The 25,066-nt window shown below is 35.4% G+C and overlaps 1 protein-coding gene across 1 annotated transcript; it reads right to left on the bottom strand.

Moving 5' to 3' along the window:
• Positions 1-1,794: 1,794 nt before the first annotated feature.
• On the bottom strand, positions 1,795-13,788 carry LOC149782099 (uncharacterized). Its single transcript, XM_089934824.1, has 5 exons — positions 13,727-13,788; positions 12,489-12,610; positions 10,628-10,675; positions 8,438-8,614; positions 1,795-3,025 (listed from the first exon to the last, which is right to left on the bottom strand). The coding sequence occupies exons 2-5, from the start codon at positions 12,601-12,603 to the stop codon at positions 2,787-2,789; spliced, it is 579 nt and encodes a 192-aa protein (XP_089790950.1). The 5' UTR covers positions 12,604-12,610; positions 13,727-13,788; the 3' UTR covers positions 1,795-2,786.
• Between the last annotated feature and the right edge of the window lie 11,278 nt (positions 13,789-25,066).

The raw sequence follows: 25,066 nt of genomic DNA on the forward strand, positions 1-25,066 counted from the left end.
TCAACATGTATTAGTTGACTGACTTCTTCTGAGGCAAAGAACCATTATTCTGCTAATGGTTCGCCAAATGCATGAATAGGCTTCAAGTGATCCTTAGGTATCTTCTGACTGAGGTTTCCTACAATTTGACAAGTGTGGCAAAATCTACCCTATTTAGCTACATCACTTTTAAATTTCCAGCTAAGGAAGTCTCATGGGCTAGATATTTTTACACTCCTGTCTCCTGTCTTCGGGAGCGAAAAAACTTTCATTACTTTTCACCAGCGGGTACCTCAGGTAGTTTCCATTTTCTCATAAGGACCGCATTGGTTTAACCAAATCACACATTAGGACTTATGTTGCTTCAAGTTTGCTAATAGACATCTGAAACAAACAAGATCTTAGGTTGTTTCAAAGAAATTCAAATCTTGGAATGGCACCCAATTTCTGTTGTGAATATGTGATCTCTAATTTAGTAACAGACTTAGCTAAATCAACACGTTTTGTAACCTTCGACAAAAACAATGTATTTCACTAAAAAACGAAATGAAAATTCGAAATACTCTTGCTGTATTGAGAATGAATTAAATCCCTAATAATCCTAAATGTTATATCACAAGTCCAATAAAGTAGAATGATATGAATAAATTACAGTAACCTTTACTGAGCTTATCTTCCAATAATCCGTGCTGCAAGTTTGATGGAAGCCAAATCAGAAGCATGGATCATTTAGTGATAACAAATAATTGTTGACAGACGGGCACACAATGGGCAAACACGGGACCCTTTCTTAAGCTCCCTTGGTCTTATAAACAGGTACTAAAGACGACAGATGTACATCATTCCCATAGATCTGCTAATCACAGAAAGATTGTTATGGAAAGATCACCAGGATTACCACGAATACCACATTATACACCCACCCATGGTTAACGCACCTCAATGTAAATACATTACAACTGACATGATTTAACATTAATACGCAAGATGCAGTGGGCCGTTAATCCAATTCCACGTTTGCTCTACAACAAATCTCTATGTTGGAGGATAAATACCTACAAATCCCAACAGATAGTGAATCAGCAGGTGGGGTTGCGAACATTACTGACTTACATTTGGAGAGCCAAAAACTTATTTAAAAAGAGTCTTGTATATTTAATACATCTGTGTTCATACGCATCATTTTCTGTCCGATCTACCTATATATGCAGGTATTGCCGATTTCAAAGTCATGCGCATTAACAAGTCAGTTCAAACAATGTATCCAATGAAAGTTATATCATGATATGATGAAAGTAGATCATCGACTGCTCTTGAAATTTTGCATTTCATTTTCAATTTCTTCAACGAAATCTCAACAAAATTATCGTACCGACTTGATGGGAGGCACACTTTTCAACCTCCATAGAACAGCATACATGCTATTCTTATCAAAGGTGGGTAATCCACTGACATAAACAGTTTTAAAAAGTTACAGGTGAAAACCGCAGCAAGCATTTTATAAAGAACAGAAAGCGTTGAATTTACACTTTAAGGTGAACCACATGCTAAGACCTTAATCGGTGACGGTGGCACACAATAAAAACAACAAAACGTGTTTAGTATGTAGCATATATTCATCCTTAATGCAGCTGGAGTCTGATATAACATATGTAAGTACAGTAATTGACTGAATGTTTAATTATTCGGATGCGCTAGAAGTGGCTGACGCTAGTGTTATGATTTTGTTTCGACCAGGATAGTCCGTTTGCTTTATTACAATATACGATTGTTTCACGTATACTGAGACATGTTGTAAGAAAGAAAAATCAATAATCGCACTATTTTATGTTTAATACCTTTCAAAAGTACAATACTAAGCAGCTGTACATACATAGGAACGCGGACAATGCGGATATGGAAAAAAATCACCAGATTGCCAAGCATCATGTAGTTGTGCAGTTAAACATACCCTCTCATAGCCAAAATAATTCGAAATTTACAGCAGGTTGTTTGAGTTCACTGCACAGAAGATCCAGTCCTGATAATTGTCTGGGATAAATCTTAAGTTTGGATATGTACATTTCATCATCATTTAGACTTCTACCTGGAACTAAATTTAATCCCAAATTGGTATTGATTAAGAAGAGTCATTATGAATTGAAGTCAAGTGACTTTCGGGACAAGATTATCCGACAATAATGACAATGTAGCAAGAAAAGCTCAACTGTTGAAATATACTTTTGAATATTCCAGGGTATATGGTGGAATGAGGGACAGAAACATTCATCAAGTAAAATACATCACGCCTAAAAAGGTATTTAGACATAATTTGGGTCAATATATTACTTAGACCTAAAATTCAATTATTATTATATTTGTTTTCCTCTGTGGACCAAAAATTTAAAGACCCATTGTTTAATTTTGCCGGTTTTCTAACCAAGATATTTAATTATTTTACTGCAAATAAGCTTTTAATTAATATAACTCATATGACTATTGTTTATTTTGTTTTCTTTCTAGCACCCAGAGAAAGACAATTATGTTATTGAATTTTATTCTGGACCTGATTTTATTTATCCAAAGAATCTCAGGCATAGCCTCAAACAATGAAATGGCCGGTAGTTTATTGACATTAGCTCCTAATTTTAAGAAATCTATCGAATGTGCGTTTCAGTGTTCTTCTCATGTGTGTGCGTGCGTTTTTCTCTTTGTAGATGTGGGCGTGTGTGTATGTAGGTCGGTGGGTGGGTGGGTGTGATTCCTAATGTTTATACGATGGTTACATAAAACAGTACTTTTCATTCCCCAGCCAATGGACATTATAATTATTTGATCTTATTCCTCTGACATATGTAACATTTCAAGTTGGTGCACGTTGATCCATATAGGAAGAAGCTTCTGGCAACATCCAGGATACCACACTCATTAGCAGCATTGTCATCAAAATCCCCGGCAGTCTCGAAAAAGAGTCCACCCAAAGTTGAGATTGAGCTGCCGTTCGAACCTGACCAAACACCGGAAGCTGCCTCTGTGGCTCCCACCCAGAAATCACAGGGACCAGAACCTGCAAGAAGTTATCGTTTTTATCAGCATTGATCTACTTCAACCATCTTCAACTAGTCTTTGATCTGGACAAAATCCACGATATAATGTGCAAAATATGTTTACAAAATGAAAGCCAATAACTAAGGTGTCGTGATGCATTTTTTTTTAGATTAGACATAAATACAGTTTCATGAATCTGCCAAGTTCAACATCACTATAGAAGGCGTAAATACCTTATTGAAAGATACATGTTTCTTTATATTGTAAGTTTGGTATCCATACTATACATATATTTAGTCTGCTTACATCATGCACGACACCCCATGAGTCTACTAACCGCACACCCATTTATTATACTAACAGCACACGAATTTAGTCTACTTCCAGCACACACAACATCGATTTAGTCTAATTACAGCACACACAACACACAATTAGTCTACTGACATCACACACAACATCGATTTAGTCTAATTACAGCACACACAACACACAATTAGTCTACTTACATCACACACATTTTGTCTACTTACAACACATACAACATCCATGCAATCTTCTTACAGCACACACAACATATATTTAATCTACTTACAGCACACACAAGAACTCTACGGTGGCCTAGTGGTTAGAGCGTCCGCCTCGATGGGGAAGTATGTGGGTTTGATCCCCGGCCGAGTCATACCAAACACTTTTAAAAATGGTACTAACATTTGCCTTGCTTGGCGCTCAGCATTAAGAGGTTAGTGTTAGAACTAGTCGGCCTGATGTCAGGATAATGTGACTGGGTGGAATATCATGCTACATGTCTGCGGCATGATCCCCCAGTGCTACACATCACTATAAACTGCCACACTGCAGACATCGTCACGATATGACTGACAAAGTGTTAAAGCTACGTTAAAAATCCAAATCACACACATGCAGTACACACAAAACACATGTAATCTACTTACAGCACACATATTTAATCTACTTAATTTTGATCACACAACACATATTTAGTCATTTTACAGCACAGACAACACACATTTAGTCTATTTACACAAGCACACAACACATACTTAGTCTACTTACAGCACACCGCAACACATATCAAATCGAGTCTTCTTACAGCAGTCACAACACGCATTTAGCCTACTTACAGCACACAACACACACACATTTAGTTTACTTACAGCACAATCGTACATATTTTGTCTGCATACAACACACACAACATACATTTAGTATACTTGCAGCACACGCAACACACACTGAGTCTATTTACAGCACTCAAATTTAGTATATTTACATCACACACAACACATTTAGTCTATTTACAAAATACACATTTAATCTACTTGCAGCACGCTCATTTCGTCTACGTGCAGCACACACAACACACATTTAGTCCACTTACAAAAACATTAAATATACTTACAACAAGCACATTTAGTCTATGTACTGCAAAAACAAAACCCACTTAGTCTACTTACAGTACACTCAGCACACATGTAGTCTCCTTACAATATACACATGTATTCTACTTACAGCACACACATTGACTACTTAGAGAACACATATTTAGTCTAATTAAAACGCACACAACACCCATTTAGTATATTTACAGCACACACAACACCCATTTAGTCTACTTGCAACACACACATTTAGTCTTCTTACAGCACACACAACATTCATGTAGTCTACTTTCAACACACACAGGACACATATGCTATATTTACGACAGCTTCGATGGCCAATGTGGTTAGAGTGTCTGCCTCAGATACGGGAGATTTCGAGTTCCAACCCCGACCGAATCATACCAAAGACCGATAAAAATGGTACTAACAGCTGCCTCGCTTGGCACTCACCATTAAATTTTAGTTTGTGTTAGGACTGGTCGGCCTGGTGTAAGAATAATGTGACTGGATGGAACATGTTGTTGTTGTTGTGGGGTTTAACGACATTTTCAGCACACGATAGGCTATGCATGGCAGCCAGTATTAATTGTGGAGGAAGAACGCGGGAAAACACCGGGAAGAACCACCGACCCACGAGAAGCTACTGGAAGCTTTCTCACATACCCACATTGGCCGAATTCTAGACTCGAACCCACGCAGACAGAGGTGAGATGGCAGCGATCCGTAACGGAGAGCGCTTTAGACCACTCGGACACTCGTGGCCCCGGATGGAACATGATGCTACATGTCTGCGGCATAATGCCTCACTATAACCTGCCATATTGCAAACATCGTAACGATATGACTATTGACAAATTATTAAAGCTACGCTAAAAAATCAAAATCACACACATACTCTACTTAACGCACACATAATTAGTCTACTTAAAACATACACCACACACAATTAGTCTACTTACAGCACATACAACACACGTATAGTCTACTTTCAGCACATATAAGACATATTTATTATACTTACAGCACACACAACGCACATTTAGTATATTTATAGCACGTATATTTGATCTACTTACAGCACGCGCATTTAGCAAATTTACAGTACGCAGATTTAGTCTATTTACTGTGATGTGATTTTGATTTTGATTTTTAACGTAGCTTTAACAATTTTTCAGTCATATCGCTACGATGTCTGCAATGTAGCAGTTTATAGTGATGTCTAGCACTGGGGCATCATGCCGCAGACATGTAGCATGATGTCCCACCCAGTCACATTATCCTGACACCAGGCGGATCAGTCCTAACACTAACTTCTTAATGATGAACGCCATTTTTTAAGTCTCTGGTATGACTCGGCCGGGAATCGAACCCACGACCTCCCGCATCCGAGTCGGACGCTCTAACCACTAGGCCACCGGAGCGGTTGGTCTATTTACAGATCACACAATACACATTTAGTCTATTGGCAGCACACGTTTAGTCAAGTCAACAACATATACAACTCACTTGTATTCTATGTAATATACATATAATGTACTAAGAGCAAATAAATTTAGTCCACGTGAGACATACATTTAGTCTACTTTCAACAAACATTTAGTCAACCTAACAGAATACATTTAGTCTACATACAGAATACATTTAGTCTACATACAGAATACATTTAGTCTACATACAGAATACATTTAGTCTACATACAGTATACATTTAGTCTACATACAGTATACATTTAGTCTACATACAGTATACATTTAGTCAACCTAACAGAATACATTTAGTCTACATACAGTATACATTTAGTCTACATACAGTATACATTTAGTCTACATACAGTATACATTTAGTCTACATACATTATACATTTAGTCAACCTAACAGAATACATTTAGTCTACATACAGTATACATTTAGTCTACATACAGTATACATTTAGTCAATTTTTAGCAAACAAATTTAGTCAACTTGAGACATACATTTAATCTTTATACAAGATAAATTTAATATACTTAGGCATACGTGTAGTCTGCCACAAAATATTTTTCTGTATACTTACAGTACATGATTAGTCTACAAAAGGCACACACATTTAATCCACACACATGAGATGTATAGTTAGTCTCCTTAAACATTTAAACTTCCTAAAACATATATTAAGTCAACTTTCGGCACGATCGTTGTGTTTTCGTACGGCTTGCACTTGGTTTACTACGGAATACATTAAATCCATTATCAGATTCAAGAAAGTAAATGTAAGTTGAAAAGATGAAAGTGCCATGTACATACATTCAGCAGACACGGTGTTAGTTCTTTCATTGGCTCAAACAATGTGTTTAGGTTAGGCGAACCAGGAACCAACTAGCTATAACGGATGAACAAAACAACAATTTTCCCATTCATTCCTTATCTAGAGCATAAGGCAAACCATATAATTTTCCCATCCCTTCTGTATTTACATCATTACGCGAATAATATGAATGTCCCATGACTTCTGTATTTACATCATTACGCGAATAATATAAATGCCCCATGACTTCTGTATTTACATTATTACGTGAATAATATGAATGTCCCCTGACGTCCGTATTTACATCATTATGTGAATCATAGGGATATCCCATGACTTCGGTATTTACATCTCGTTACTTTTGTATTTACATTATTACGTGAATCACATGAATGTCCCATGACTTCTGTATTTACATCATTACACGAATTATATGAATGTCCCATGAAAGCTGAATTTACATCATTACGTCATCACTTCAATGTCCCATGACGTCTGTAATTACATCATTACCCGAATCATATGAATGTGTCCTGACGTCCGCATTTACATCATTACGTGCATCATAGGGATATCCCATGACTTTTGTATTTGCATCATTACATGAGTCATATGAATGTCCCCTGACGTCAGTATTTACATCATTATGTGAACCATAGGGATTATCCCATGACTTCAGTATTTACATCTCGTGACTTTTGTATTTACATCATTACGTGAATCACATGAATCTCCCATGACTTCTGTATTTACATCATGACGCGAATTATATGAATGTCCCATGACAGCTGTATTTACATCATTACGTCAATCACTTCAACGTCCCATTACGTCTGTACTTACATCATTACCTGAATCATATGAATGTGTTCTGACGTCCGCATTTACATCATTACGTGAATTATAGGGATATCCCATGACTTCGGTATTTACATCTCGTGACTTTTGTATTTACATCATTACGTGAATCATGAGAATGTCATACGACATCTGTATTTACACAGTTACATACAACACTACACAAGGTATATTTTAATATCCCATGATGTCCGTATTTCCATCATTACGTGAATCACATGAATGTCCCAAGTCGTCCGTATTTACACCATGACGCGAATTATATGAATGTCATATGACTTCTGTATTTACACATTTACATACAACAATACACAGGACATATTAATATCCCATGACTTATGTTTACAGAATTACACAATTATATCCAACACTACACAGTTCACACGGATATCTCGTGACTTCTGTTTACAGAATTACAATATTATTTGAATATCTCATGGTTCTAATCAGCATGAAATTATATGTCCATGATTACTAATTATTATTTATATTAATCTGATAGACATAAAACAAATTTAGGAAAATAAAAGCAAGTCTATATGAATCGAAGTTTCGGGCATACGTCTGTTAGAATTTGAGAACATACTAGATATCTTGGCTGTATTTACTCAACATTTTGCCATGTCTACAATGCCCACTCTACTATATTAAATTTCAATAATTGGCAACACGATAGTTTAGAAAACCTTGACCTATTCATCTAATTGTGGATATGGGATAAACATAGTTAGGAAAATGATTCTCATTATAACGATAAAGAAAATTGCCTGACTAGATTCATATTTCCACAAATAATAGATAGATAGATAGACAGACAGACAGACAGATAGATAGATAGATAGATAGATAGATAGATAGATAGATAGATAGATAGATACAGAACCTTTATTTGCGTCGGCGAAAGCTCGAACCATGTCAAAAGTTACTAGATCAAGTCCCAGAAGGTCTCCACCGTCAGTCTGACATGCCGTTCTTGCATCTGCGAACGATTTTCCAGTGGCGAAGGCTCGGATGCAAGTACTTGATACCGGAGAAGCAGATACGTAGTTAGTGGGACATTCTGTAACGAAATCAGTTTGAAGATAGAATTATACCGATTGGAATGTGTGTGTGTATATATATATATATATATATATATATATATATATATATATATATATATATATATATATATATATCGACGCACATAGTATAAATTCCGAATGTCAAGACCCATCGAAGGTGAATATTATGAAAGATTATGAAAGAGTGGCTCTGCTTCACCACTTTCTGTTTCATCATCTTGTAAATCCATTTAAGATGCATTTTAAAATATTTTCTATCCATCAATATTAAGTCAAATGGTATGCTTCAAACTACTTCGGCAGTTATGTTCGAGTCTCTGATTCAGCCAATGTGGGTATGTGAGAAAGCTTGCCAGTAGCTTCTCGAGGGTCGGTGGTTCTTTCCGGGGATTTCCCGGGTTCTTCCTCCACCATTAATACTGGCCGCCATGAATAGCCTATCGTGTGCTGAAAAATGGCATTAAACCCTTCAATAACAACAACAACAACTGCGGAAGTGGGATAGAGTGGACGTAGGAGAAGGCAAAGGGGTATAGTGACCATGACTTCTGGATTCCTAATGTACATGCCTATTGGATGTCATCAATGTTTGGTAAAAACATGCCCATTTTTTTATGCAAAGGTTTCTACCTTTGCTATCAAATCGTAATATCTGACGAATAGATCCTAAGGAAAGCCAAAGTTATTGCTTGAAAACAAAGTTCCTTCCACGCGTCATAAAACCTTTAACTTTTTATTTGAAAGTCTAAATATGACCAGGTTCATTTCTATAGTACAAGACAATCCCCGGATAAGGTTTCTTGAAGATATATGACGCAAAACTGAACCTATTGCAGTGAATATAACATATTTATGAGCAAGAAAAAGGACATGGTGATGACGGATATAAAAATAACATAACATTCTGCAATATGGTAGCTGCCTCAGAATGATAGACGTAAAATAAAATGACTAGCAACGTAATTGTTTAATGCCCTGAGACTGGAATTCTAATCTTCTAATCAAAGTGTATTCTGATATTAAGCAATCAAACTAACAGATTTGTATAAGTCGTAATACATTATAGATGATGTTTGATTGTTGAAAGATTCGAAATTGTTTTATATTTCACTTTTATCTTTGATTTTATCTTTATTTCATACAAATACTCGTTTAAGTGAAAAAAATATCACGGCAGTTTCAACTTAAATGTTGTTTTGTTTCTTGCAGAAACAGATACAATAATGAAACAGGTTTTCCTTAGCTGCAAGTAGTGATATAGCGTACACACAAAATCTTTAAGTCACGTTGCTTAGAAAATAGTTTTACTTCTTGCACGGCACCCAGTTCAATAACGTATTTCATGGCTACTAGTGTTTACGTTATTATACATATCGTACTTTTCATGTGTCACACGTGCAATAGCACCTCAATACGTCACACCTTAAGACATAGTGTTACGCAAATGAGTGATGAGCGAGTTATATGAAGCTATTTCCATGTCGTTTATCTGCATTCGTCTGAGGTTTAGAAAAATAAAGCCAGTAATTTTCGTAATGCGATCAACATACTTTTACCTTTGCTCTCATTCTTAAGTATATTTATGAAACTCGCTGAATAATTTCAATATTTAGGATATCAAGGCAACAGTTTTGCAATAAACACTCATATAAGATCCACAATAACGGACAAACACGTGATGCATATTTTTTTAAATGACATTGCGCAATTGTCTCACAGACAGAAACAAGACAAGAAGACATAAGAAAGAGAGTAGAAATATATATATATATATATATATATATATATATATATATATATATATATATATATATATATATATATGAAAAGCACTAAAGAACTTGTGATGCATTTATTTTGAGATGCACTTGTGTAATCCTCTGAAAGACAGAGAAAGACCACAAGACATAAAAAAAGATATTTGAAATATATATGTATGAATGAAAAGCACTAAAGAACAAATTTAAATAAACTACAAAGAAAAGGGTAAAATTTGTTCGAAAACTTACGAGGTCTCCTGGAGATCGCAGCTATGAAAACAAGAAGGATGAGGAGACCTGAAACAAAAAGCAAGACAAGGATACGTATATGTATAATCGTACAATTTCATACGAGCTATCGCCAGATGAATAGATTGTGCTAAGGAAGTGCAAGATCTTATAAAGTGATAAAGGTGGACAGAAGTATAAATTAAATGATCATAAACAAGGTCTTTGCAATCAGGACAAAGTATCAGGTTTCACAATCTACAAGTTTCAAGATAGAGTACCAATCCATCAACTGACTTAAAATGTTATCTTATTTCATAGCTAGAATCATGTTTTAGGATGCATTATCTAACCACTACATTATATATGAACCACCCCATATATATATATATATATATATATATATATATATATATATATATATATATATATATATATATATTTCCGACTATGCGAGCAAAAACGAAAAAGCTCTGTAAAATTCAAGGAATAATTTTTTCCCTATAATACAGGGTGAAACTTTAAAGGGAACATAGAGAATTACGAATTCGGACCCAAATGGTCCTAAAAATGTTGTCACAAGTCCAAACGTACTAATTTTGTCCATACGAATTCCAATTGGTGTTCCGATTAAATTCAAAATTTCGAATGTGTTGATGTGTCAATAGTCTGGAATGTGATAATGTGCCAACAGTCTTCATGTATTACAATTATATAATCCAAAATGTCCTTGAATGAATTCACAATAATTCCCAAATATTGATTTTGTCCCAAATCGATAAGTACTTTATAACATCAATGAATAATTTAAGTAAATAAATAATGAATATCTGGACAAACTAAAATAGTAATTTCTTTAGACAGATGTTACGATTAGAAATGAGGTATTATCCAGTGGAGTAAATAACGTCAATATATAAAAGACACAATAATAGAACCAGGATGATTGTCATTTTCATATCAAATCCGTAAGCAGCTCGCTTCTAGCACAATAATAATTTCTAAACAAATCTGGACATTTCATTCAATATATATAAACAACTATTTATAACTTACAAACAAGACAAGAAAGATACGAGTAGTCAGGAAGGACTCTATCTCAATTACTGACGATGGTCAGCTACACAATATTGATATACATAACATTATATACGTTTTATAATATATGTAATTTAAAACAGATGAGGCTTTTAGATATATGATAACTAACAAAGGAGAGGGTAATCTAGCAACAGCATGACAGAACAAGGTCAGAGCAGCGATGGCTAATCATTACTGCTCTAATTCAAACCAGTCTCAGTTTATACTCTAATGATCCAAGATTTTCTTGAGCAAGCGTTGGGTTACATACATCAGAGGTTTTAAACAGGATCTAGAAATAATTTTAGGATGACAGAATGGAATGGTTAATGCAGCCCTTGCTGGAATACAAATTATCAAAATGGTGGACACACCTGGATCGAAGCAAATTTGGTAATGTGAGCAAACTAGAGACGGGAATAACAAAATACTTTAAATCACCTCACGGAAAGAACACAGGCACATATACATATATACAGACATGCATACATGTAATATGAAATATCAATTTGGTATTTTCGTACGTATGGGTGATTTTGTAACATAAATTATTCTTTATTTTCATTGTTTCGTTCTTTAATATTTTCAATTGTATTTCCACAGATGCGCTTAGAGTTCATCCGCGTTCGTGTCTGAGCTCTGTTTGAGGAAACTCTGCTCATTTTACTTCTTAATCATTGGTAAGTAATGTCTCCCAAATTATCCTCATTTCATGTCCGAGGCAATACACATGGTTTAGAAAGGAGGGTTAAAGTCTGGAGAAGACCTTTCGTAGAAGAGTCTTGAGTCTTAGAAAACATACCAAAAATACCACTAAATCCTCCAGTCCCTCCAGAGAAACCATATTGCTGTGAAAAGGCTCCGCAGACGAGAGTAGACAAAGTCATATATAGACTTACGATTTGTACAAGCTTCATTATGAACCTGGAAGAGACAAGAAACGAATTTTGTTGGGAACAGGTGGACACAGGTCATAATTAATATATCTGGATCAACGCACTGGAAAGCTCAATATTGAGCCAGTACCTTCCGGTAGTATGCACAGACATTATCTGTCCCATGAGTCCAAGCACATATTTCAAAGTACTAATGATACAAAATGTCGGAACTAGTCTAGAAATAAGGGCGCGTTACACAGTTTATATACGGGTTACGAATCCTCTGATTGGTTGATAATGATAAGTAAAAATTCAGGAAACTTATTTACAAAGCTGACCCTTTTATTAATTTAAATGAGGCAGAGTAAACGTTTTACTCATGCAATGTCAGGTTTTAACTAGATTTTAGGAACCCCAAATAACCCCAAATAATCGAAGACGCAGTTGAGTCCTTAGGTTCAGTAAGGGTGATACAAGTTTCAAGCACATGTACGTTTAAAAATACCATGTCTCATGTGACATCAACGATGGTTTGGTTTGGAGTATTTTAGAAATTGAAAGATGTATATATATATATATATATATATATATATATATATATATATATATATATATATATATATATATATTCTTCACCATTTACTTCACCAGATACTTACAGCATGCAAAAGACACGTCCTTCTTGAACTAAATATATTGTATGGAAAGATGCATAATCTTCTCCTAACACACAACGCTTTCCCTGATTACTGCTGATGTTTTTTCAGAACTATTACTTCAACTGTTTACTTCAAGGTTGTGGTAAAATGTATAGTTTGGCTAGTAATATAATATAGCAGAGCGTTAGATATTATTGTATCAAGTAATGAAATAGTGTTGTAATACAGCATGTACAGTAATTCTTCGATCTTAAAGTAACTGGTACACTACTTTACTCAATAACATAGATTACAGATATTACGAGATCCAAAATAATTAAAGCATATCATCACAAATAGAACTTGTGTTATTCGTGTATGCAATGATATGTTTAAATTTAAACGAAATAGTAAGACGATAAAACATTGCTATTCTAACGGAATGAACAAACTGTATCACTTCTGATTTATTTTATTTTCTGTTCACATTGTATTTGTTAAATTTTAAAGAAAGACCAACTTACGTTTATACCAAGATGAGCCAGCACGTCCACCGAATTGCAATGTTTGCTTTCGAACAAAATCCTTATATAGGCATCAAAATATCACGACTGTGCATAATTATTGAGTTGCCGTATAGTTTAATATTCACGTTGACCACAGCAGAATCAAACATCCGTCGTGCAAGACCTTCAATAAGATTTAACATGAAGACATAGTATTTTCTGTAGGACACCACTAGCATGAAATATTGATCCCTAGTTAAGTGGGGGTTGGGGGATTGTTCTTTTACTTGGGTGGGTGGATGGAAGTAGAGCAAGAAACTGATGCACGCACATTTGAATACATACGACAGTAGTTGAGACGGTAAAGATATTTCAGCTTTTGTAAACAGGAAAGGTCAATAGTTTAATAGTAAGTGGACCCTATTTTAAATAAAAGTAGCACACCATTCATCAAGTTGACATTTTCAAAGTTAGAAGGAGTCCGTTTTGAAATATAAATTCTCCTAGAAAATCTAACTATGTTCAAAAACACTGGCATTTGTGGCAATACGTACTTGTCTACTTTTTAAGTAGACGCATTGCTACAGGGGATATTCGACATTGAGTTGTAATACATCCGAAACTGAAACACAGAGGCATATAATATTGAAAGATTTGTTTTTAATTGATGTAAGAATAGATTTGAACTGAATGCAACGTCATCAATCACTAAAACTAATAGGCGTCAAGGTGGACTAGTGAACAATTACAACAGAGGATGGGCTTTTTTCTATGAATGTTTGCTATAAATAGTTATAAGATAATGTGCGTAAACAAAAACACAGCTAAATGTTTCTGATAATTAATTATACGACTGTTGCGTAGGGGAACCCACAGCACAGTTTCAGGTCTAGACATTAGATGAAAAAGTTGAGTCCTAGACACGTTATGCGGGTTAACCCGGTTTGGACTCCTATACGCGTCTTGCAGGTTGTCTATTTGACGCATATACATGTTATGCGTGCTATCAACTGAGCACAAATTCATTATGCAGGATATTCATTTGACAAGTTGTGTCGGCAGTGCATTTTGTGCATTATGTATGGCACAACTATTATATCATAAATACATTTACATATTTCACATTATTTTCCATCAAAATTGAGTTTATTAACCTTGCAAGGTAGATTATATTATAGGTCACAAAATATACACTATGATATTTAAAAATAGGAAATGTAAACAAATGCTATTTAATTTGAACGTCTTTGAAAAGGAATGCAGGCTGATGGTTTAAACAATGTTATTAATATATTTATTTTAAAACAAGCGATATCTAATATATGCTTTGAACTTTACGCTACTATCTCAGTCTATTCACTGACTTAGCCATGAAGGAAGGGCATTATTTGTAGCCAGTTCACCTGATCGTCACAATTTTCTCGTAACGAAACGAATATACTTCAACGAATATAGGTGGAAAACGTGTACAAAGTGAAGAAAACAGAATGTCAAGGTTTAAGAAGGTAATTGGGATGAGAAGGATAAACATGATCATTGTTGGTACTACAGTAAGGTAGGCGCATACACCTGTCGCCTTAAGTAGCAAGCGACATTTATGATGATCAATGCTAAGAGCTTGGGCTAGCCATAACACCTTGGCGTTGTGTCCAATCCGCCCGTAGCGAAAGTAAATTCCAAGCATCGAGACTGATTTAATATTCAGTTTTCTAATTGAATGTGTTCAATTTTCTTTTATTCATTTTAATCTATTTATTTATTTCCTGTGACAAGTGGATATTCTCACAAGATGGTTTAGAGCTAACACTATTTAAAATCATGGAAAACTTCATAGGTTGGAAAGAAATTTGTTGTACTAAACATAGTTACAAATTACTCATTTTAACATTACAAAAACGTGCAAAACAGTCCACTGTCGCCACAGGACTAAATGAAATGAAATAGCTTAACATTCTGCAGAACATTTGGTCGCAACCATTCAGTTTAACTACTTTCAATTAAATATATTTCGAACTATAAAAAGGTTCAAAAATATGATATATACTTTTAGTATGGACTGAAACAAATCACCCATGTTATGATATACATAATACTATTAAATATTGTATAGGACCGTTCATTTTCTTTCCTATTTCGTACTAATTGTATCACCAATTTTCCAACCTGTATAACTATGCTGTTCCTCTGTATGGCCCTTTTGTCCCCTTAAAGTCAAGAAAAAATCGAGCACAGAAGCGACGAAAAAAGACCATGACGACTTTGCATACTTGTGTTATAGAAAAGATTTGCTGAAATTGTATATGGCTGATTTTGTTTTATGTTATTTTCAATTTATAACAATTCGAGCAATCCAATTTATATAAAGTTTGATGAAAGCAATTTTCCTCCTTGAATATGATAGAACAAAAGAAGTAATGAGGGAAAAGAAATTAATAATTTGTACAGTTTTGCAGTCAAAGGATAGATCTCTCTTAGAAAGTCGTTTAAAGTAGTGAATGTCTGCAAATGTATATCCACAGCGGAAAAGGGATGTTAGCATATTCAAACTGCAGACAATTATAAATTTTGATAACGGTTATGAGAGCGGATTGGTTTTCTGCATGTACAATTACTAACGTCTAAACTGAAATGTATTTCTTCCAAGTAGGAATTAAACTTGTCATTTAAGACATGTATCACTAAATGCCATTGTATCACGTCCCTAATCGACAATCATGCGTACATCTTCCCACCGTCCACCTCCAGGCAAACGTATGTCGAGAGTAAATATATTTATCACCTAGCTACCATTCTCAGGTCGCCAAATCCACACATCTAGGGCTTCAACCCCTCCCCAAAAATGAAAAGAAACCAGTATGTATATCCTATCTCGTATGCCCCGGCGCCGTAATTCACACAGCCACAGACAACCTCCCAACAATCCCGTGCCACGAATAACGATATATATATTGCCCAGCGCCATGCACAGGAGCCACAATTTACTCACCCACGCGCTCATTCCCATCTTCCACCTTCAAATAATGGACAAATGGTCAAATGTAAGGATGCCATGTGCATGACAAACTCCTTCGCTAGACAAGCGGAATTCAAAACTCAGTTACATGTATAAACACAATGGACATCTCTTTATTCATCAAAGTTTGTTCCTGAAATTAGGGCCAAACAGTAATAACTATATACCCAACACAGATGAATAATATTTCTCAATAAATATTAAGTGACGCGGTAGTCGGATTTGGAGGGTGGGAACTAATTCTTCAAAATAAATGAGCTATTCATAAAAAAATAAACTTATCCCATAAAAGAAAAATGTTTAAAGTCTACAGATAACGGGAATTATGGCACACTGGTTATATTTAATAACTAATTACTATTTTGGGAGGGTTATGTTTATTTGTTGTAGACATATAATGAATGTAACAACGACGGACGTAAATCTGCTAGCTCGTTTGGCATTGACTTAATTCCAAAAGTTAATATCGATATATTTTAAAGACTTAAAACAAACTCATAACAGTAAGATAAAATACTATAGGAGAGAAACATGAAGATAAAGTCGGTAAAACTATGTTGTCATAAAGGAAGACTAATCTCTTGACTGTAGTCCCATGTGACAAGCCTTACAAAAAAGCCGTAGCCCCTCAGGTTTGTATTTGTCTCTAATGTCAGTTCAGTTGTGCATCACGCAAGAGGTTTTTTTTGTTGTTTTTTTTTTTTGCACACGGATAATTCATTTGTGCATCACGCAAGAGTTTTTGTTTGCACACGGAGATAGGGTAATTTCAATACCTTAAAGTAATCAAAATAATTAAAACATTTTAACCTAAACAAAAAATGCTTTATTTTAATCATCATTGTTATGGAAACTGCTTCCCATGATGAAAACAAAATGTGTTATCAAATATTGCACAAGGAGCTTGAATTATTCTACTGTTCCCTATCCTCGATATATGAACCATAACGAGACTTGTCACAACACAGTGCTTTAGCTTTGTTAGCGTGTTTCCTAAACTACCGGTTAATGCATCTACCTCTTTGTTATAACCGATTGATAATTTTGGTATAATCTGTATCTTAATTCTGTCCACTACACCACCCACCATCTTCATACACGTTATTTTTATACTGTTTCGCTAAAACAGCGTCATCACCTTCAGTCACTTTTTTATATTTAAAATCTGAGAAACTGGATAAGTCTCAACTGATAAGAGAATTGGGATCAAATACAAAACTAGCTCCATTTACACAGGAAATGAACATGAAATACTGAAACTTACTTTCCAAAGGGAATATAACAATAACATTTCAAATGGAGAGTAAAAGGAGATCAAAGATAAACGTTTCATAGTGTGAAACGAATCGATGTAACTCTGAAATATTTATGCAAAATACAACAACAGTAATCTCTAATGTTCTTTTTCGACAATCACTAACTATAAGTGATAATCAATATAAAATGTTCAATCATTATCAGTTGTACATGCTTGAGTGAGCAAAAATAATTTTTTTGTGTCAGATAGTTTCATTATTTGGTTAACTTTCACTTGACAAGCCCTCGAAATGAAGCTGATTACAAGAAGACGAAGTCAGTATATGGCCATCGTCGCAAGACACAAGCGACAATCAGCAATTCTCTTTTATTATCCATTGCTGCCTGTGTTTAGCTTTCCTAGCTTTTCAGACGAACGCATATACAAAAGTACGTTATCTGCAAACCAATGTAACAATCTCCTACACAACAATGAAAGTCACTTTGCATCGATCGCTACATGACTTTGTTTGAAACTGAAACTTCAACTGGCTCATTCAACCAGCGCAAAAGGTCACGCTATATTAAAATGATCTGTTGAAAGGGTATATATCAGCGCTTCAAGGTGCGAGCAAAATAGTCGGAAAAAGTGAGAATAAATATCAAAACTGGAGAATGTATCCGGTCGACTTGCATCTCTTATGAATCTATGCTCTCCTCAAAAACGACATTAGACCACAATTTCCTTTTTGATTATAAGACTCTTAATTCCTACAACACTCCAGACAGTGACGAACGCTACACGTACGATATTACGATACCAATAGTTTCCTTTCGCTTCAGGTTTAATGTACATAGAAATAAATGTAAAATTCTAACCCATTTAAAGTGATTGTATATTGTCATTTAGACAAGGACATACAAGTGTACCTCGCCGCACTTAAGAGAGATAGGTCTGCTAGGACCAAAACGTGGTTGAAAGTTATTTTAAGTACGAAAACAATTAGAGTGCCAGAAAAGAACATTATAAATTTAGAAAGCGGCACACTCACTGTTTTTTTTTAAATAGGCCGTATTATCTACCATATATTCTCCCAATGATCATCACTCAGAAATTAGCAGTAAGTACAGTAGGTAAGAGAGAAATTCAATGCTTCCCAAGCTGTTTCTAACAAAGGTCAACAGCAGAAAGGAAAGGTAAGGGTTCCTAGAGCGTAGGGCGGAAACCGACAAGGAGCAAGAGGTGCCTGCCGAAGGAGAAGAAGGGTTTCTTGACGAGCCCCAGCGAACCAGAGCACTTGCAAAATTTTGCAGAGGAATTTAAGACGCTTGTTGAGGAATTCCAGTAGGGTCAGTGTAGCGTCTATCATCCACCTGCAGGACCTGTGAGACTAGACCCTCACCTTCGAACTCTACATTCGCGGTCACCCCACTCGGCCAATGCCACTGAAGTGGTGAAGCGAGTACACTACACATGCACGCACCAAGGCGCGTATTCCTTAAGCATTTTGTGGACTACCAAAGAGACCAGTAATATCTGTCTCGCCATCGTCAGCACAGCACCATGGTGGCATCGGCGCTAGCCAGTAGTGAGGACCGCTTGCTTTGGGTCATATTAACATCTGGAAATTATATATTTTCTCTGAGAGCTGCGTCATCTAGATTTTCCAGGTGACTGGGAAAAGTCTGGCCTCCTCCCATCCAGTGAGTAAAGTTTGTCACCAATCTCAATATTGAACCATTTCCCCATATTCGTTTGGTATGGATAACTGAAGGTTGTTTCCAACAAGGAGTGGATTACAATGTGAGCACTTTGTGGCAATTGCTCTTATTACTCAGCGAAGCAACAAGTGCAATTCAATTGGGTGGTCTTCTCATGCACCTCTTAAATATGATCTTACTAACATAGATGTAATATCATTGATCCATCTGTGTCCCAACCAGGATTGGCAGTTGACAGTAATTTATATGGGAATTCCCAAACCAGAAGTTGCAGTATGTACAGATATGGAACAGAGAGGGTGAATAGACCACTTGCTTGAATTATCATTTATGAAAAATAAAACCTCATACAAGCAAAATGAAATATATAAGCGTAATAACGCCACACCGAAGTCTCTAACTTACCGAGAGTTTCTCTAATTTGATTAGTTTATTTTGTTGCTTTATCTTTGTCTTTTGTGTTTTTCCAAATTTGTATGTGCGTTTTGTTTACGCGCCGGACGTTTCATTGACGTCGCACCCTCCCTGCTGCTATAATTCGATCATTATTATATCAATAATGACACTGGGTACATAATCGTATACAGCTAGATTAGCTAGAGAACGATTAGAAGCAATCAAAACGTTTTTGCCTGTTCGTGATGTTCTTAAACTGAAACTTCAAGAGCGTCAAGAAGCACAGGTTGAATATGCAGAAGGTACATAACAATCATTTAGGCCTGTTACAAAAGTTACTGAAAGAGTTGCAGAAGCTACTGAAGGGTTTCTTCCAACATTAAAACAAACTGCTAAGCAAACTGAAAAGATAGCAAAAAGAACTAAACAAACATAAAAGATTTTAAGTCATTGTCCAACTGCTCCTCTACCTCCTCCTGTAGGTGAAGAAGTACTTGGTATTGGTGAAATAAAAAAAGATCTTGCACCTAAGCCTAAAGTAAGAAAAGAAAATATTGAATTTGATTAATAAATGTATAGAAGGTGTTATTGAGGAACTTAAAAGTATTAAAGAGAAAGATTTATCTCGAATGACATTAAAAGTTTATTGTGAAAAGTCCAAAATTTTAAAACCTCGTCATGATACTGAAAGTGATAATAATTTAATTAAGTGGGTATATCGCATATATTATAACAAAAAGCAAGCCAGAAATGATGATCTAAACTTTATACGTTTTTCTGAAGGCATTATAAGACTTTATGATAAATAATTCACAACAAAACCCACAATCTTCTCAGCAAGAACCTTCTTATCAACTTCCTCCACTACAGCAACAAATAGAACAACAACAAAAACAGCCTCCTCGGCGACAGCGAAATCCACAACCTCCTAAGCAAGAACCTTCTTCACCACAGCCACAAAAACGACAACTTCCTCAACCTTCTGAACAAAAACATCTGAAGGCTTACATGCAAATACTAAAGAAGCAGAACCACAAATATCTTGAACGACGAGGAATAGCAAAAGCTATCGCTGCTAAACTTAAAGATGTAAAACATACTTTGAAGGACGAATATGTTTAACTGGTAGACCCTCAAGAATGGGTTGCTATGGGATATGCCGCTCATAAAAATCTAGATAATTTAAATGCTACTAGTCGGGATTTTATTAACTTTAAACAGGAAGAAAAAAATTATAGAGAGGATAGATGTTGAAAATGAAGAAGCGACTGTTGAAGAACTTAAACGACTTTATAATAACCCTGATGAAAATTACGAACTTAAGTCAGGCGCTACTGGAAGTGGTTACACGAATCAGGGAAATGGTTGTTGTTGTTTTGTTTTTTGTTTTTTGTTCTGACAATGTCCTTTCTGACGTAGATAGATTAGAAATTCTGTTCGGAGGACAACGCGCGGCAAAATAATCCTCCAGAAATTATTAATGAAATATCTTATATTTGTCGAAGATTATTTACAGGCGGCATCGTGGACATCAATGTTAATCATTCTCTCATTAATGAAATTGTTGATGATTATTACAGCGATTGAGAATAATTAAATCAGTGGGCTGAATGCTCAACGTAGGCATGTAATAACTAAAGTAGTAAACTCACGATTATCAACTTACAAAGCGATTTACGGAGATGGACTTGGTGATGTTGTTCAAGGTTTACTTAAGAGAATATAGCTCCAAAAGCAATACCGATTGCGAAACAATTAGGGATGAAAGCTATTGACGCTATTCGCGATAAACGTATCAGTATTGTTGGTAATGTTGCCGGTAAAGGATTCTCGGCAGTCAAGGATATATTAGTTCGATTAGTAACCACAGCAACAAGTAGAATTACACAGCACTGAAGTTATGCCTGCAAATGTCAGTAAAATACTTAATCATGCTGCAAATAAAAAATTAACAGAATAGGCTAACACACCCCAGTAAGAAAAAGAAAAGAATATAACTGCTAGTCTGATAGCAAGAAGTTGTCTTCGGGTTAGACGATAACAATTATAATGAAAATGTTTAAGCGTATATCCGATCCAGCGTTCGATATAGATACGCCAGTTCTTAAAGATGAATCAATACGCGATTATCAATATTATTCATATGATGCACGATAACCAGATCAGCGTTGTCGAATCGAATTGCAAGTTCAAGACACAAGCAGATATTTTTACCTACTGAAGCGTTTATTGAAGTAGAAAGGAACTTTTGAAAGTTGATAATACAGAATATAATGCCAGTGATATAATTAGTTTCTTTAATAACGGCATCATTGCGTTGTTTTACAGTGCTACATACATGATTGATGGAACAAATATTGAAAATATTCAAAACGACGTCGATGTTGCTACAACAGTAATAGGTCTAGCAAAATATTATGATGACTATAGAAGATCAGCTGGCCCGTCAATGATGTTCGCTAGAGACACTTCTGACTTCTTTACAACAGACAGTATGTTATAAGACGACCAAAAAACGCTGCCGACAACAATGACGTTGATTCAAAACCTTTAATGATTAAAGTTAATGCACACTTTAACTTAGGTTTTACAACGCGTCTTTCAGTGTTAAGAGGAAATAGAAGATTTGGATTTTGTAGACACGTTAGAAAGGTTATTTTCGGGGCCAAGCATACAGTTGTACTTGTAAAAAAGGCTACTGACGATGATACTATTTGGCAAGAAGGTGTTGGCGTTGATGCTGGTAACGTATTATTACAAAACCTTCGCTGTGGATGCCGGTAATGACTCCAACGATTGCCAAAGTACAAAATATACTCTCTTTTATGGATTCAGGTGGTAAATCATTATTATCATATTTAACAACAACTACAGACAGTGTTCAAACTACCACCAATGGTTTATTTACGTGGCATATATCATCTCAGCAAGGTATTTTTGCGCCAAGGCATATTTTCATTGTTTTTCAAAATACTGAAAGAATAAAGTCACAAGAAGAAAGTCCAGTGATATTCGACAAACTTGGGGTTTCTGAAGTTTCACTGAGGATAAATGGACATCAAGAAGCAGCTGAAGATATATTATTAAATTTTGACTTAAATCATGTAGCACGTGCATATCATCGGTTAATGACATATATGGGACGTGATCAAATTATAGATACTGGTTTGCAAACATCACTAGATTTTACAAATCTGTATCCGATTTATTACTTTTCGCAGGAACATTTTGATATATCTGGAGAATCTGTCGTTGGTATTCACTTTCGAGCTCGAAATATAGAGCAATCGTGGTTATACTCAGCGACAAATCGATGTTACTTGAAGGTGTTCGCGGAAGAATACGAGCCATTGACGCTCCAGTAGAAAACATGTAATTAAATCGCTCACGATATTTATAATGTCATATCATCATGGTAGTGTTAGTCTCACACCCGGTCAGATCTAAAAGCTGCAATCAAGTTCAGCGAAGAACTGTGGAATAAAATATCACTAAAAAAAGATCAGATCACAGGTGGTCAGAATAAACTATCATTATCATTATCAGAACGTCAACTCAGGCATTTCAATAGCGCAAATGATTAAAAACATGCGTTCAACTCAATCTTTCTGCGGATGCGATTAAAGACTCAATTACAACAGGTGGCATATTTCCACTTTTTGCAGCTATACCAGCGATAATAGCCGCTGAAGCAATAGCTGTTGCAAAACCAGCTACACCTGGTGCTGTTGTAAATGCTACTGGGATGGCATTAAAGAATGCAACAGGACAATGATTTAAAAAAGGAGGGAAACGCATAAGATTACTTATCAATACGGAAAAGGTCTAATACTTCCAGAAACACTTCGTTAATTCTTCCAATGTCAAATTTTGATTTACTTGATGCTGCTAATTAAATACCAAAACATTTTAGATGTGTTTATATGCATGATCAATTACCGAAACAACCAAATAATATTGAAAATAGTTCTGGTCCAGGAACTCATTCGGTGGCATACGCATTTGATCCAAGTGGAATTGATTATTTGATTCGTGTGGGTTGGCTCCACCAAACGAATTTATAAGTTACGTAAACAAAATAAAAACTTCAGTCTGGTATTCAATATTACCAACAAAAACAGTAACCGATCCGCCAATATGTGGCCGTGAAGTAATTTCTGTACTCAACACTATATCTTCATCAATATTGTCACCTCATAAAGTAGTACACCACTATACAAGTAGACGCTTTAGATAGATCTTAAAGTATAATGGTAGATATTTACGGAAGAGCTTCTTCCATCAAGACAGGAAAACAAAGATGATATTGATTTGTCAAATTGCCTATCTTATGAACCTCTCTGGAGTTGACCGAGATGAAGTTGTTGTTTTTCAGGATAAATACGGTGTTTTAAAGGCGATTAATATAGTATGGTATGACATAGTTCCTAGAGTTATGAATGGAAATAAAATAGTTGCTTTAAGAGATCCAACAGCTGATGAAGATGCCGCAACAAAAAATTATGTAGACAATAGCTTTAATACAGTAGATACTAAATTAACCACCCTACGAGCTGAGTATGATGCTTGTGTATACATGTTTACAAATCTTCGTACAAATTATAGAAAATTATTGAAATCGCCGATGATTTCTTTTCAAGTCCGTTGACTGTTGAAGTGAATCTATTTGAAATTAACACAAAATGTGACGATATTAAAACAGCTGTATCAGGTAATGAAAACGATTGGGAAAAAAACTTGAAGTGGAATTCCTGATATCATTAAAAAATGTAATCTGATTAAAATTCCCCACAAGCAGATTATCAACATAGTATATACACTGTCGTCGTCAGGATTATCAGCATGGTCACAGCAAAAATAACACTATCAACATACTGCAGAAGTCACCGGTGTGTATAGGCTGTCCGTGTTCAGCGGTGCAAAGTTTTGTATATTTACCACGTATCCCAGGCGTCATTCAAGCGATAGTTTTTTTTTCTGGAACTATGTCT

The sequence above is a fragment of the Sinohyriopsis cumingii genome, chromosome 15 (assembly GCF_028554795.1).
Source record: "Sinohyriopsis cumingii isolate HCF-2022 chromosome 15, ASM2855479v2, whole genome shotgun sequence".
Classification (NCBI taxonomy): Eukaryota; Metazoa; Mollusca; class Bivalvia; order Unionida; family Unionidae; genus Sinohyriopsis; species Sinohyriopsis cumingii.

Bases quoted from the DNA above. Each gene is read 5' to 3' on its own strand.
- LOC149782099 (XM_089934824.1), bottom strand. From the start codon at position 12,603: ATGAAGCTTGTACAAATCGTAAGTCTATATATGACTTTGTCTACTCTC. The intron at 8,615-10,627 runs GTAAGTTTTCGA...ATTTCGTTACAG, and splicing joins TGCGATCTCCAGGAGACCTC to AATGTCCCACTAACTACGTA. The intron at 3,026-8,437 runs GTTCTGTATCTA...AACTTCTTGCAG, and splicing joins TTTCGCCGACGCAAATAAAG to GTTCTGGTCCCTGTGATTTC.